Raw genomic sequence first — 16,775 nt, forward strand, 5'->3', positions numbered from 1 at the left:
TCACTACATAAGGAGAAGTTCTCCAGGGGACTCCCTTGTCTATGTTGTTTGTACAGAGCCACCACAGGAGGGATGATTTCACAGTCTCGGAAATTAGAATTTTTAAATTCAGGGAGTTTTGTTTTCGATCCCACCGGGACAAGATCAGATTCTGTAAGGGTCTGGAGTGAAATTGGCTCCATGGAATAGATTGGATGCAAGACGTCATCATTCCCAACATCCGCATACATTCCCTTATGGAACAGGTGTCTTTCCCCCAAAATTTTCTTACTTCTGCCAGTAGGAGTATTTGTTTCTCTCTTGGGAGGAAGGAATGTTGAAGGGAGGAGTCCAGCAGTACTCCTAATAAGACCTAATAAGACCTTCTGTTTCTGTTTCTTGTAGTAGGGAAAGAACCTGTGACCGATGACTGACTAAGATAGCCGGAGTATCTGCTGTCAACAAGACGACGTCTAGATATGGGATAATTACTATACCTTGACTTCTTATGAATGCCATGATCTCTGCCATAATTTTTGTAAAAATTCTGGGGGCGGAGGAAAGGCCGAAGGGGAGGCAGACAAACTGGAAGTGGAGAATGGAAGGACCGTCCTGAATTGCGAATCTGAGGAATCTCTGGTACGCGGGGTGGATAGGAACGTGATAATACGCATCCTTTAAATCGATCGTACACATTGATGCCTCTTCCCTTATTAGAGGAATAGTCGATCTGATAGACTCCATCTTGAATTTCCGATAATTCACCCATTTGTTTAGGACCTTCAGGTTGATTATTGTCCTGTAGGAACCGTTTGGTTTTTTGACCAAGAAGATTTTCGAATAGTGGCCCTTGCATATCTCGTTGTGGGGAACTGGGGAAATGGCTCTCAATCTGAGTAGTTTCTGGACGTCCTGGATAAGTATCTGATGAAGATCTTTTGCTTGGTACTGGGTTATTAGGAATTTCTCTGGAGGAATGGAGGAAAATTCTATTTTGTATCCTTCTTCTATTATCTTTAGAACCCAGGGGTTCTGGGTTATCTCGACCATTCGGGATAAAATTGTAGGAGTCTTCCCCCCACACTCTTGGCGTCATTGCTTTGAGGGCTGGAATCAATTATTTGGGTTAAGGAGATATCCTTGACCCCTTTTTCCTTTGGGGTAACTCCAGCGACCGGACTTCCCTTTCCCGCTGTAGTTCTGTGAAGTAGGATCCCTCTGTTGGCGAAATCTTCCAAATTGAGGGGGTCTTTTTGGTTTCTCTTCAGGAAACCCCTTTTTTCTATCTGTTGCACTCTCCAGTATGTTATCAAGGAGAGGACCGAACATCAGAGACCCTGTAAATGGGATAGAACACAACTTGTTCTTGTTCTTCGTATCTCCTGACCACATTTTGAGTCATAATGCTCTTCTAGCAGAATTTGAGAGAGCCCCATTCCTGGCAGCAAATCTAATAGATTCCGCTGAAGCGTCTACTAAGAATCCGGTTGCCATTTTTAGTAAAGGTAGAGATTCTAGTAGCTCTTGTCGTGATGTCTTCATCATCAAATGGGTCTCTAGCTGGTTTAGCCATATGAACATTGCTCTTGCTACTGATGTGGCCGCGATATTAGTTGAGATCAAGGCAGAGGAAGATTCCCACGCTCTTTTCAGTAGTCCGTCTGCCTTTCGGTCCATGGCGTCCCTCAACTGAGAGGAATCTTCAAATGGGATTGCGTTTTTTTTAGCAACCCTGGCGACTGGGACATCTACTTTTGGGATTTCATCCCAAGGCTTAGTGTCCTCTGGATCAAAGAGAAGTCTGTTCTTAAAATCTCTTGAAATGAAGAGCCTTTTTTCTGAATCTTCCCATTCAGTTGTCACCATTCTTTTGAGATTTTCGTTTACCGGAAGAACCCTTGTTTTCTTTCCCGTTAGACCTCCAAACATCTCATCCTGGATGGTATGTGGTTGGTCTTCTTCGGGAATATCCATAGTTTCCCGTATTGCCTGAATTAAGGTATCCGACATCTCGGAAGAGAAGAAAATGTTTTTTGTTTTTTTTCTCTTGAGTGGAAGAAGTTGAAGGTAAGAGTTCCTCTCTTTCTTCTAACTCATCTTCCGATAGGCAATAGCATTCCTGTTCAGAGTCCGACCCCTGAGAAGGAGGCCAATATTTTTGATCCACTTCAATCCGTGGTCTTTTTGCCCGGGAGTGTGAGGGAGTTTCTTGCGGAGGGGCGAGGGAGGCTACTGACTGACCCACTTCCTCACGAATCATAGTCCTAAGTTCGGACATGAACGTTGGTTGTTCCTCCTTTAGTATTTTGGCAATACAATCCTGACACAATTGTTTTTTATGGGACTCTGGCAATTTTTTTGCACAAGTCGCACATTTTTTAACCTTCTTTTTATCAGTTTGTCTCTGAGAGAAATCTTTTTCCTAGAGAAAACAGAAGGTAGGTAAAGTATGGCGTACATACATAAGAGGTCATACCCTTCCCCAAGGGTGAGACTCACGTGACCCTGGGACATATCTGGAGTTCCATCAGGACGAGGAAGTTCCATATCGCGACAGGTAACAGGCAATGCAATATGCAATCCACAAAAAATAAATCCAAGTTAGAGTTATCACATACCTGTGCGTGTCCCTTTAAATGCGAGCGTTTTGAATTTCCCGCCTTCCAAGATGGCCGCGGACCGGAAGTAGCCCGACGTCATTTCCGGTCGGCTATTCGTCCAGCGTCCAGTGCACGGACCCCCCGATCTTGCCCCCTGCCCGAGTTTCTTTCCTGCCTAATACAGGAGCGACACTCTCTGCTCCTGACCCTTGTGGGGACAGGAAGAACACTGGCAAGTGGGTGGTGGGAGGGGCCTTTTAACCTCTCTGTCTTCCTGTCCCTACAGAGGTCAAGAGGGCAACCTCCTGTAGTGCTGTCATGAGGGATGTACTGGAAATAATAGTTAAAACTTGTAAAGTCTACAGCAAAAAGCCATCATGTGAGGCATTGCTATTGTTGATCACCACATCGACCTAGCTCCAAAAACTGTTTATCTGCTATCACTGAGAAGTAATAGGCCAAGATTTAGGTGGGATAAAAACCAATAGCGTAATACCCCAACATACATTTACCCCAAGAAAGGCATAACGTCTGCTGACAAGTCACACAGAAGTTGTTATGTTATATGCATTAAAAAAAAAGTGCATGAGTATAATAAAAAACATTCTTGGAATAAACTCGTCCCATAACTTTTTTCATAATTACTATTAACAAATTGAATGAATAAATAAATGCAGACTGTGAGAGGGATGAGGGAATGCAGGAAGGATCACAGCCAGGAATTGCTTAATACAATATATAACATGTACTACTATAAGTTAGAGAGTGGCCCTGTTTCAAGACAGTTACATATTAGCCTGTCACTTATTGGTTCAGTATGCAGTCTTCCGTGTAATACAAGCAGAAATCCATATAGAACATATCATAACATCAAAACAACCCTTGGCCACACTTCTTGCATTCTCCCAGCTCTAAATCTGTTTTCAATTAAGGATCTCCAAAAGGCACATGGGTGCATTAGGTACAGTATTGAGTATACATGGGTCAGTGCCTCTATGTACTGAGCCTGTGTGTGTACATGCCTGTATGTAGTGAGTGAAAGCATACCTGTTTGCACTAAGCATGTTTGTGTGCGCGCATGTATGTATGTATGTATGTATGTATGTATGTATGTATGTATGTATGAAGTACTTGTGCACGTGTGGAGTCCGTCGGTAAGTCAGTGACAAATCCTAGTGGGGGAGAGATTTTAATTCACAGTCCTGCAGAGCGGTTTATAGAGGTAATCTGTCACAACAATACAACAATCCAGGCCCCTTGTATGTTTATTGACCAAGCTCATGGCTGCATCGCCATAATCATATTGACCCGCAAAATAAAGTCAACATGTCATTTTTACCGCACAGTGAATGCTGTAAAAACGAAACCCAAAAAAAACACTGCAGGAATTGCTGTGTTTTTCCTATTCTATCCCTCAAAATTATTTTTAAAAGTTATTCAGTCCATTATATGATACATTAAATAGATGCCATTTTAAACTAGAATTTGTCTGCAAAAAAAAGCCCTTATACCGATATATGTAAATGGAAAAAAAATAAAAAAGTTACGGCTCTTTGAAGATGGGGAGAAAATAACAAAAATAGAAAAAACAAAACCTGGCTGCGGCAGAAAGGGGTTAACGTAATGGCCATTTTGATGGAGATTAAAGACACAAAAGGCTGGTTTCTGACTTTTTCACAGTACTGTAGAGTGAAAGAATATGCCTTGAATGTCTTTCTCCCCCCTTCTGGCGAAAGTATCATTAACTGTACTGCCTATATGGAGACAGACATGTTTTTGAAGGCATATGTGTATCAAAAGCGTTTTATGAGAAAGCAGACCGTGGTATTCCTGATGAATCAACACTCAAATACATGAATTTCTTCCTTACTACCTTTTCGGTTTGGTCACTCACATCATCTACTTTTGGCAGTGCTGGAGGTGGAAGGAAGAAGTGCAGGTCTACATCTTTGCTCCTCGCTAAACCAACAGTTGTTCTTCTGTCACATGCTTGTGCCACTGTCCTATACTGGTAATCTGTAAAAACACACACTTATATATATATATACATATATCATACAGTATATCTCTACTAGACAAGAATATGGCATAAATCTACACTGGATATCTGGAAAGTCCATCCAGAAAAAGCCATCCATGGTATACATGTATTCCAGTGGCAGATTAAGTAGACCATAGGCCCTGGGCTGTTACCCAAAGTTTGGCTCCTCTTCTCCTCCGCCACCCTGTAACTATTGTTAACACTTCCTTTTTGTCCAGGCATTAACAAATGGGTGTTACGATTCCCCTTGTCAAAAGGCTGTGTCCCTACATACTGACAGTCTCAAACCATCGCTGACAGTATCGCACTGTGTAGGGACACATCCTCCTGACAAGGGGAATAGTAACACTCATTTGTCTATCAGTCCTGGACTGCACAAAGACTTTTTGTGAAATACAAGGATTTCTTATAATAAACATGTCAGGAGCGATGACAGATTCTCTATAAATCTAGTGACTCACAGGTGACGACTTAGTTTTTTCCCTCTTTTCTACTCCATCCGGTCCAGACTTCATGACGACTTCTCCCGACCATGACCCATTTCTGCACAATTTGGCACTCAGATGTCTTCTGTTCCTCACTTTTCCAACATTTCCACACCTATAAACAAGGATAAAATTATCATGGTGCCACACACTGTGCCCCTAAATATAATAGCACCAAACACTGCGCCCCTGAATAAATTATTACCAAATGCTGTGCCCCTAAATATTATAGTACAATAGACTGCGCCCCTGAATAATTGTGTCAAACCACATACACACAGCCACCGTAGATAGCACCACACAGCCCCTGAACATAGCGCCACACACAGCCCCTGTAGATAGCATCACACACATCCCCCTGTAGATCGCGGCGTACACCACCCCATCTGGATAGCGCCACCCCCTGCAGATAGCGCCCCACGCAGCCCCTGTAGATAGCGCCATACACAGCCTCATGTAGATAGCGCCACACAGACCCCCTGTAGATAGCATCACACACAGCCCCATGTAGATAGAGCCAAACACTGCCCCCTGTAGATAGCGCCACACACAGACCGCTGTAAATAGCATCAGACAGCCCTCACCCTCTTGTATATAGTGCCACACAGCCCCCCTTGTATATAGTGCTACACAGCAATCCCCACTTAGATATATACACAGTGCTCAGCCCTTCTATATAGTGCTATACAGCAATCAACCCTTGCATATAGTGCCACACAGCGCCACCACCCCTTGTATATAGTGCCACACAGCGCCTCCCCCCTTGGACCTGCAGCTCTTGTATTTGCTCAGTATGATGTCCCCCATAGCTGCCCCCACAGTATGTCCCCCATAGCTGCCCGCACAGTATACTGCCACCAATAGCTAGCTGCCCCATACAATATAATGCCCCTAGAGATGCCCCGTACAGTATAATGCCCTCCATAGCTGCCCCATACATTGTAATGCTCCCCTTAGCTATCCTATACAGTATAATGCCCACATATGTATGTACCTAATAGAAAAATAATAACATAATTACTTACCTATTCCCGTTCCCACGACGGGTGGAGGATGCTTCTCCTCCTCTGAACTGTCCCGTGAGTGACTCGGTGCAGACAGGCGCGATGAGGTCACTACATGGCAGAGTGAATGCTGGAGCGAGGATCCAGAATTCAACCCAACTGAATCTGCGTCATTCGGACGCAGGTTCGGTTGGAAGCGGGACCAGCGCGGTCAGTGCTGTGTGGCAGCGGGGGCCCTGCGGGCCCACAAGCTTAGGGATCCGGTCGCAACCACGGCCAGTGTGACCCCTATAGCTACACCACTCTCCACAGCGGCAGTTAGCAGCGCTAGAGAACTGCATAATTTTTTAAGATTATGTGCAGTTCGGGCGGAAAAGGGCGCCCCTGGGAGCCTCGGACGGCTGCCCGAATCGCCCAAATGATGATCCGCCATTGATTTATTTGCTTCAAGACTATCCATCACCTTAACAACATTGATGTCTGTTGTGTTACACAACGTTAATGCACATTGAAAATTATGCATTTTCCACATTCCCCATTTATAGTCATTTATTGTCAAGCAGTGTTAGGCTATGTTCACACGGAGTATTTTGCCGAGTTTTTTGACGTGGAAACCGCGTCGCAAAACTCGGCAAAAACGGCCCGAGAACACCTCCCATTGATTTCAATGGGAGGCGTCGGCGTCAGTAAAACTGCCTCGCGGGAAAAAGAAGCGAAATGCCCTATCTTCGGGCGCTTCCGCCTCTGACCTCCCATTGACTTCAATGGGAGGCAGAGAAAGCGTATTTCGCGCTGTTTTATGCCCGCGGCGCTCAATGGCCGCGGGTGAAAAACGGCGCGAAAATCGGCGTGCAGGGAGAGGAATATCTGCCTCAAACTTCCAAACTGAATTTTGAGGCAGATATTCCTCCTGCAAAATACCCTGTGTGAACATAGCCTTACATGTATCAACACGCATTAACCACCAATCTTCACCAAAGATAAATTTGGGAATATCCAGTGGGAAATTATCTGTAATGATATTCTTTGTGTAAACACGTTTTGAACCTATCGTTACTATTAGAGATGAGCGAACCGGGACAACCGAACCCGGTTTCGGTCCGAACATCGGGAAAAGTTCGGTTCGCAGTGAATCCGAACTTCACCGGGTTCGGCCGGTCAAAAATATTATACAAATCGGCAGCCACTTGTCTCTATCAATCACTGATAGAGAAAAGAGGCTGCTGATTAAAAATAAAATAAAAAGCATTTCATACGTACCCGGTCGTTGTCTTGGTGACGAGTCCCTCTTCTTCCTCCAGTCCGACCTTCTTTCCTGACGCGGCAGCCTGTGATTGGCTGCAGAGGCCGCGGCAGCCTGTGATTGGCTGCAGAGGCCGCGGCAGCCTGTGATTGGCTGCAGCGGTCACATGGGCTGTAACGTCATCCAGGAATGTCGGCCCGGATGTCGAGAGAGGGACGCGTCACCAAGGCAACGGCCGGGAGACCGGACTGGAGGAAGCAGAAAGTTCTCGGTAAGTATGAACGTCTTTTTTTTTTACAGGTTACTCTATATTCTGATCGGAATTCACTGTCCTGGGTGCTGAAACACTTACTGCTGATTAGTTAACTCTTTCAGCACCCTGAACAGTGACTATTTACTGACGTCGCCTAGCAACGCTGCCGTAATGACGGGTGCACACATGTAGCCACCCGTCATTACGGGGCCTCATGCACACGACCGTAAAAACACCCGTTATTACGGGTCGTAATTACGACCCGAAATAGCGGGCCCATAGACTTCTGTTAGCCACTGGTACCTTCTCGTTTTCTCACGGGAAGGTGCCCGTGCCGTTAAAAAGATAGAACATGTTCTATTTTTTTATTTTACGGGCCGTGCTCCTATACTTTATACTCACCCCTTGAGAAAGCCACAGGCGAAACGCGCGTCGGGGCGCTCTCCTATACCGCTGGGTCACATCCAACCTCCCATACATGGGTAAGTGCACATATTGGATTTAAATTTGGCTCTATGCCATTGTTTCAGGCATCAATTACTTTTTAGTTACTATAGGCCTCTTTTGAGTTAGGCACATCGCCCTTCTTTACACTACTTATATCTTAAAATTATTCCTATTTTTGATGCACCCCATGTTGGAGCTACATTGAGTTATAGTAATTGTGTATACTATCAGTGTATTAATAATATAAATATACTCAATTTATACATCTGTGATTTATTTTTAGATTCTCTGTCTTTGTCATTTAATGTATTTTATGTTATCAATAAAGATGTTTAGTTTTTTCATATATTGATATATATGGACTCCTTTTTTTCTCTTGTTTATCATATATTGTTAGAGTCCTTATCTCTAATTATTCATATGGGTGGTTGAGTGTTGCCTCCCACCTTTATACGTATTTGTCCTGTGAGACATCCCGTCTAATTAACCTTATAATGGGAGCACGGCTCGGAAAAACGACTGACTGCCCGTGGCCGGCCGTGCTCATCTCCTGAAATACTCTGTGCTGCCTTAAACTCTGTGGACAGGTCAGGATCCTGTTTCTTTTAAATGCTGCTGGGGAACCCGCTCGATCCACTATATAAGGCTGCGCTACAGTGCTTGGGAATAAGTGACTGGGGCAGAAGAGGATGGAGGCGCAGCCTTATATAGTGGATCGAGCGGGTTCCCCAGCAGCATTTAAAAGAAACAGGATTCTGACCTGTCCACAGAGTTTAAGGCAGCACAGAGTATTTCAAGAGATGAGCGTGCGGATCTTGTGCGGGGTGGTGACTTGCCAATCATGTGAAGGTGTTATTGAGGACAGGAGTGGAGGAGAGGTAACAGACTGAGAGCTACGTAATGGTAAGAGTAGAGTTCACAGCAGCACAGAATAATTCAGGAGAGGAGCGTGTGATTGGCTGCAGAGGCCGCTGCAGCCTGTGATTGGCTGCAGAGGCCGCGGCAGCCTGTGATTGGCTGCAGAGGCCGCGGCAGCCTGTGATTGGCTGCAGAGGCCGCGGCAGCCTGTGATTGGCTGCAGAGGCCACGGCAGCCTGTGATTGGCTGCAGAGGCCGCGGCAGCCTGTGATTGGCTGCAGAGGCCGCGGCAGCCTGTGATTGGCTGCAGAGGACGCGGCAGCCTGTGATTGGCTGCAGAGGCTGACACGTGACGTGCGTGACCGCCACTACAGCCTGTGATTGGCAGCAGCGAGCGGCGACATGGATGAAACGTCATCGCTGGAGGCCGGACAGGAGGAATGTAAGTATGAACGTATTTAATATATTCTTTTATTACATTAAAATTTTATTTTCCGCGCGCCGAGCATGGTATTGTCAAGGTTGCTGAAAGAGTTAGTGCAGCCCATTAACACTTTCAGCACCCTGGACAGTACCATGCTCGGCGCACGGAAATTACAGGTTCGGTCAGAACTAGTTCGATCCGAATCAAACTTTTCGTGAAATTCGGCGAACTAGCCGAACCGAACTTTTCATAAGTTCGCTCATCTCTAGTTACTATATAAGAAAACCATCTCTCTAAATTAGCAACGTCCTATTTTTAGACTACTGCTCCCAATAGTAAAGTGTTTTCTCTTTGAATCATCAGGTGCATCCCAATAATGATAAAGAATATAATGAGGCTGTCACATTATTTCTTATAAATAAGCATTAAAATGCAATACAGGGCATTCACAGAAGCTGTCTGGAGGGTGCAGAACACAGGAAAGGGCTTGAAATAGTAGGACTTGCATTATGTATTTCAAGGGTACATGGTGATGTCTCTCACCCATGAGCCGCGCTTGCACATTTGCTGCTGTGGCATAAGTTGCATGTAATTCCTACCTATTTTCCCTATTTATGCTACTAATGGACAGTGAATTAAATATATGATGCCTCATCATGTCACAGCCGCATTGTACCTCACATATGTGCAGATACATATGACAACAATTTAGTTATGACAGAATGTGATGTTCCTGTAATAATGCTGTACAATTTCTACTTTAAGCAGACCTTTTAAGTAGTACAATATGACAACCCTCCACCCAAAACATATTTTGTACCCATGCCCTAGGATTAAACTTATTCTTCTTAAATTATGCACGTGTTTTTTAAGGTATTCAAGATAAAAACAGATCCTTCATATATGTCAAAAATCTAAAAACAGTTTCCTCTGATCATGCTATACTATGTGTTGTACATATCACATAGTTTGTACTTAATATAGAAAATAACCGTACCACGCCAATAATGGATTCCCGCCATGTTCTGGACTGCTTCTAATCGGACTCTTCTATCTGTTGACTGTGTGCCCTTCAAGAGAAGCCAAAGAGGAAGCTCGTGGTCCTCCATGTTTGATTTGCTGTATTTTTCTATGAATTAATAAATACATAGTTACATAGTTAGTACGGCTGAAAAAAGACACATGTCCATCAAGTTCAACCAAGGGAAGGGAAAAGGGAAGGAAAAATTTCTACACATAGGAGCTAATATTTTTTTGTTCTAGGAAATTATCTAACCCTTTTTTAAAGCCATCTACTGTCCCTGCTGTGACCAGCTCCTGCGGTAGACTATTCCATAAATTCACCGTTCTCACTGTAAAGAAGCCTTGTCGCCTCTGCAGCTTGAACCTTTTTTTCTCCAGACGGAGGGAGTGCCCCCTTGTTTTTTGAGGGGGTTTTACAAGGAACAGGATTTCACCATATTTTTTGTATGTGCCATTAATATATTTATATAAGTTAATCATGTCCCCCCTTAGTCGTCTTTTTTCAAGGCTAAATAGGTTTAATTCTTTCAATCTTTCCTCATAACTTAAATTCTCCATGCCCCTAATTAGGTTCGTTGCTCTTCTTTGTATTTTTTCCAACTCCAGGGCATCCTTTCTATGAACTGGAGCCCAGAACTGGACTGCATATTCTAGATGAGGCCTCACTAATGCTTTGTAAAGTGGTAATATTACATCCCTGTCCCGCGAGTCCATGCCTCTTTTAATACACGACAATATCCTGCTGGCCTTTGAAGCAGCTGATTGACACTGCATGCTGTTATTGAGTTTATGATTTACAAGTACACCCAGATCCTTCTCAACAAGTGAATCCGCCAGTGTAGCTCCCCCTAGGACATATGATGCATGCAGGTTGTTGGTACCCAGATGCATAACTTTACATTTATCTACATTAAACTTCATCTGCCAAGTGGACGCCCAAACACTTATAGTTTGTTTAAATCTGCCTGTAATTCATGAACATCTTCCATAGTCTGAACTATATTGCATAGCTTGGTGTCATCTGCAAAAATAGAAATAGTGCTATTAATCCCATCCTCTATATCATTAATAAATAAGTTGAATAATAGGGGTCCCAGCACTGAACCCTGGGGTACACCACTTACAACCGGTGACCATTCAGAGTAGGAATCATTGACCACAACTCTCTGGATACGGTCCTTGAGCCAATTCTCAATCCAATTACAAACTATATTTTCTAAACCTATAGTCCTTAATTTACCCATTAGGCGTCTATGGGGGACAGTGTCAAATGCCTTTGCAAAGTCAAAAAACACTAAATCTACAGCGGCCCCTCTGTCTAGACTTCTGCTCACCTCTTCATAAAAACAGATTAGGTTAGTTTGACAACTTCTGTCCTTAGTAAAACCGTGCTGGCTGTCACTTATAATGCTATTTATTGTCACATAATCCTGTATATAGTCCCTCAATAGCCCCTCAAACATTTTCCCCACGATGGATGTTAAGCTTACTGGTCTATAATTACCCGGGGAAGACATAGAGCCCTTTTTGAAAATAGGCACCACATTTGCCCTGCGCCAGTCCCTTGGCACTATACCAGTCACTAGAGATTCTCTGAATATTATGAAAAGGGGGACAGAAATAACTGAACTAAGCTCTTTAAGAACTCTAGGGTGTAACCCATCTGGTCCCGGGGCCTTGTGCACATTTATTTTATTTAATTTAGCTTGGACCATCTCTACATTCATCCAATTCAGTATATCAACTGATATATTAACAGCACTGGCACCGGCTACATCAGCTGCTCCTTCTTCAGTTGTATATACAGAGCTAAAGAACCCATTTAGTAACTCTGCCTTCTCTTGATCCCCTGTGATCAACTCCCCATTACCATTATCTAGGGGTCCTACATGTTCAGACCTGGGCTTTTTTGCATTTATATGCTTGAAGAATTTTTTGGGATTTGTTTTACTATCCTTGGCCACCTGCCTTTCATTTTGTATTTTTGCTAATTTTATTACATTTTTACAGTTTTTATAGATACACATGTTCTTCAAAACGTCATATTTGGTCAGAAGTCAAAAGCGGTTTTGTACAAAATTTTAGGAAAGTAAATACATATTCTAAAAAAATCTCCTGTGGTGTATGTACTTTAAATCCAAACTTGTCCTTTTCATATACTTCCCTTTCTTGGTATTGTCTGTATTTAGCATCAGTTGTACTGTTGACCAAATAAAGGAACAAAATAAAAAACTAGAAACAAGGCGCTGCAATATTAACCCTTCCCTGCCTATATTAACTTTCAGCATGGCACATTTATGGTCACTGTGTCCGTGCCATCACGTGCTGCGCCCATAAGAAAACTTGGATCACGTCCGTTTACCATTTTTCATGCATTCAAAAGCGATTGTGGCATCACACGTGATCGCTAAGGCTATCTTTAGGGACAACTCTGGGCCTAAAAAAGGCGCCCTGGGCTGTCATGTGTTAATCCCTGTTACGGCATATCTGATTAGATGTTTCGTGCCACAAGCTGGCCATGCACTAGAGTTTTTGGATATCTAAAAAGGCTGAGTTAAAGTGACCCTTCAGTCAAAACAAAAAATGGGGCTATACATTGAAATGTATAGTCAACAAATCTGCTACCCTACTCCTTAATAATCCATCCTTCATTCCGGTTCCCCGTTCTCTGATATCTAAAATAGCCGCTGCAGTCTTAGACTTACCTATGGAGAACCTTCAGTGAAAGTCTGAGACACACACCTACCCCCAACAATGGAAAAGCGCTGATGACATAGACGCAATATTCCAAACCTTTTCTAAAATTCTATATAGTGAAATATAGACCTGCCCACACTTGTCATATTACTACTTTACCTCTATCATATTCTTTCCTGAACAGTCTGGTTGAAACTTCCAGAGCTTTTCTAGCTGTTTTGTGAAGTCCTTTTCTCAATTTGTTTGCAACTCCTAAAACATAATAAGAAATAGTCACTTTTAAAATCAGTAAAGAATAGGTAGAAATTCAGTAAACTGTAATATATGTTAACAATGAACAATTTACATGTTAGTGATATTATCATTATTACTATTATTGTGTCTGAAATATGTTATAAAACAATATACTGTATATCCCAATAGAGTGCTTACTTGCTTGTCTAGGTTACATAAAATATGCTTATATTGTGTTATAAATAAAATGCTACACAAAAATGCATCTTTCAGGCTATCTAGAACCTGACTTAAAGAGCATGTACACCAAATTGCTATATATTAGTAAATCTGAAGTAACTTTCCTTACTTTTACAAAGCGATTGTAATTTTTCTATTCTGTTGCTGTGGCCAATTTTGCTAAAGTGACAATAGGAAGAGCAGCAGTATTGGTTGTAACTTTTGAATTAAAGGAACACTCCAGTCAAAAAATAAATGAAATCCATCACATTGTGTTTATTCGTGTTCCTTATCTATACAAAAATAAAAGCCTTGTGATTCCTCCTATTTGCTGCTGCTACATGTTTTTTACTGTATATTTTAGCTTTAAAGGTGTATTCCGGTTTCTGCAAATAAATCTTATTCATTGTGTATTGAAAATGTATATATTTTCTATCACAGACCATTGACATATTTTTGTTCACTAGAAGTAAACAAAGTACAATGACAGTTTCTATTGAAATAAAGCAAGCAGAAGTTGTCAAAACCATGAAAAATTGATACAGAAATTTTATTATAAAATCCTATAAATTTGCTGAAACCGGAATACCCTCTTAATTGAATCCTTGGATCTCCTTAGTTATGTTTTCCCCTTGCCCATTGAGATAAATTGGGTATATAACTATATAACAAGTGCACAGTTCTTTTGATGGAATAGCGTGGTAGGTTACGTTCTCTATCCAGTTAAAGAAAAATGCTATTAAAAACATGTCGAACATACTGTTGTGAAAAAGTAAGGCCACCCCATGTAAACTTTTCTATTTTTTTTTACATATGTGGACATATCAATATTTCATCTTTATTCTGTAACATTATATTAGGGTGATGTAATTGAACAAAAAGTCGCTGACAAATTTCCGTACGTCAATCGCATTTCCCGGACCGAACACCCTGCAGGGAGCCGGGCTCCTAGCATCATCGTTATCTAAGACGCTCGGTGTCACTGCCTCTCCGCGAAACTACTGTTCTGTACTGAAAGCATTATCACAGTACGGGGCAGTTGTCCCACAGCAAGGCAGTGACACCTAGCATCATAGATAACTATGATGCTAGGAGCCCGGCTCCCTGCGGTGTGTTCGATCCGAGAAATGCGGCCGACATACGGACTGTATATCACGGACCAAACACGCTCGTGAGTGGGAGGATTAAGGCCTCATGAACAATTCCGTCGGCCATTGTACGGCCGTTAATGATGGTTCCGTCAAAAATGGGGCACACACTGATGGCTTCCGTGTGCAGTCCGTTGTTTCACGGACCAAATTCAATGAAGAGGCCGAGGCTTTTCCGTCAAAAACGGGCAGGAGTAGGACCTGCACTACTTTTGACTGAACGGCCGCACGGTTCCTGTAAAACAGCAGAAGTGTGCATGGCCCCATTGAAATGAATGTGTCAGGGTGCTATCAGTTGAAAAAACGGATAGCACCCTGACGAAAAAAAACCCGAAGTGGGCATGAGGCCTAAGACATCTTTCTCCTGGAGTCTCGGCTGTTGCAGTAATCGCAACCTCTGCTGCTGTAATTATAAAGAGACTGTTCAGAGGAGAAGGTATTCTGGTAGTGGAAATTCTCAGCCACATGCTTGTAGGATATGTAATGGTAGCCACTATATACTTGAGATGAGAAATAATACACTAATTAGGAGAAAAAGAGTAGCTGCAGGGAAGACCACACAGGTAAGGAAAGAATCACATACAGGAACATAATCAACTATGGAAATGGCCCAACTTATCATTGATAGGGCTTTAGCTTTAATGGTTTAGAACAAATCTCATCTTAAAAAGAACAATTTACAAGCAATAACAGTGCTGTAGTTAGATGACACAGTATGGGATCCTCAGAGAAATAGTTAATTCGTGCAAACGTTTCTTACCTTGGAAATCATTTTGATCAGCTGGAAGATTATGCCCATAGATATATGACTTGAGCTTCTCTTGTTGGACTGCTTGTGTGTCAAGTGTGATGGCTTTTCTGAGAGACTGGATTTCATACGTGATAGAAACACAACCTCTGATTGACCAAAAAAGACATATAATCGGTGACTGTTACCAAAAATTAAATATCTCCAGTGATTTTCCCCCTTAGATGCCGCTGTTAATAGCAACTGCGGCATCTAAATTGTTAAAGGACTCGCTCTGTCACCCCAGGGTCTACTAGTTTGCCTGTCAGTGCAACACCAACAGGTATAATACATTGCATTACAGGAGTACTGCAATGTAATATATTAGTAATCGGAAGTCAGGCTTAAAAAAATCTTTAAAGGGAACCTGTCACCAGCATTTCACCTATTAAACCAGCAAGACATGGTGGTAGTCGGTGAAAAATCATTTATATATAACCTATAATTGTCTTCTTAGTCGGCTCTGTAGCTTTAGTATTCAGTTTTTTAGTGTTCCCACAACGTATGAAAAGGAACATAAAAGAGTCAAATCTTCGTTTGAAAAGAGTCATATCTTCATTCCTCAAGTCTTTCTGAGTTTACCCCGCATCCTTACTTTTGAATGACAGCTCCTCGCCATACAAAATCCTGAGCTTGTGCATTGATGTCCTATTCTGGTGTGTGCGCACAAAGGGACACCGGATTATTACGATAAAAGGCGCAAAATGTTTGCAGGCCGTTATTTACAGTCGAAGGAGGAGTTTAGGAGAGGGAATAATGGCAATGAACTTTTGATAGCAGCGGCCAGTGAGGGATAAGTAAAGTTCAATAGGTGAAATGCTGGTGACAGGTTCCCTTTAATAAAAAGTTTAAGAAATTTTTTATTTCCAACGTAAAAAACGAAACAAAAAGCAACACAGCTATTTTACCAAAACAGTGCTTTTATTAGGCACACGTAATAAACACCCCACCCCCCAAAAAAAACCAACACCTATACACATAGGATATAGCCACAATCGTTACAACTTGTACAATAAAATTAAATTCACACTTTATTTATACCATACAGTGGTCAAATAAAAGTTAATCTATAAGTTCTATGTACCCCAAGATGGTGCCACTGAAAGCTACGTGGACAAAAAAAAAAAAAAAAAGTTACGGCTCTCAGAATGTGGAGGCAAAACCCAAAAAAATTGTATTAAAAGAGCTTTTATAGTGCAAAAGTACAAAAAAAAAAAAAAGATATATACATATAAAAGTAACATACATGCATATATATATATATATATATATATATATATACACACACACACACACACACACACACATATACTCATATATACATACACATATA

The 16,775-nt window shown here is 42.2% G+C and overlaps 1 protein-coding gene across 3 annotated transcripts in view; it reads right to left on the minus strand.

Moving 5' to 3' along the window:
• Nucleotides 1-16,775, minus strand: part of SERAC1 (serine active site containing 1) — a 274,787-nt gene that overhangs the window by 90,310 nt on the left and 167,702 nt on the right. For all 3 annotated transcript variants that reach the window (XM_075862712.1, XM_075862713.1, XM_075862711.1), the window contains 4 exons: nt 15,416-15,552; nt 13,214-13,306; nt 10,332-10,463; nt 4,474-4,595 (listed from right to left, as the gene is read on the minus strand). In XM_075862712.1, the coding sequence (XP_075718827.1) occupies nt 4,474-4,595; nt 10,332-10,463; nt 13,214-13,306; nt 15,416-15,552 (484 nt within the window). The remainder of the gene's footprint in view (nt 1-4,473; nt 4,596-10,331; nt 10,464-13,213; nt 13,307-15,415; nt 15,553-16,775) is intronic.

Source organism: Rhinoderma darwinii, chromosome 4, assembly GCF_050947455.1.
Source record: "Rhinoderma darwinii isolate aRhiDar2 chromosome 4, aRhiDar2.hap1, whole genome shotgun sequence".
In the NCBI taxonomy this organism is placed as follows: Eukaryota; Metazoa; Chordata; class Amphibia; order Anura; family Rhinodermatidae; genus Rhinoderma; species Rhinoderma darwinii.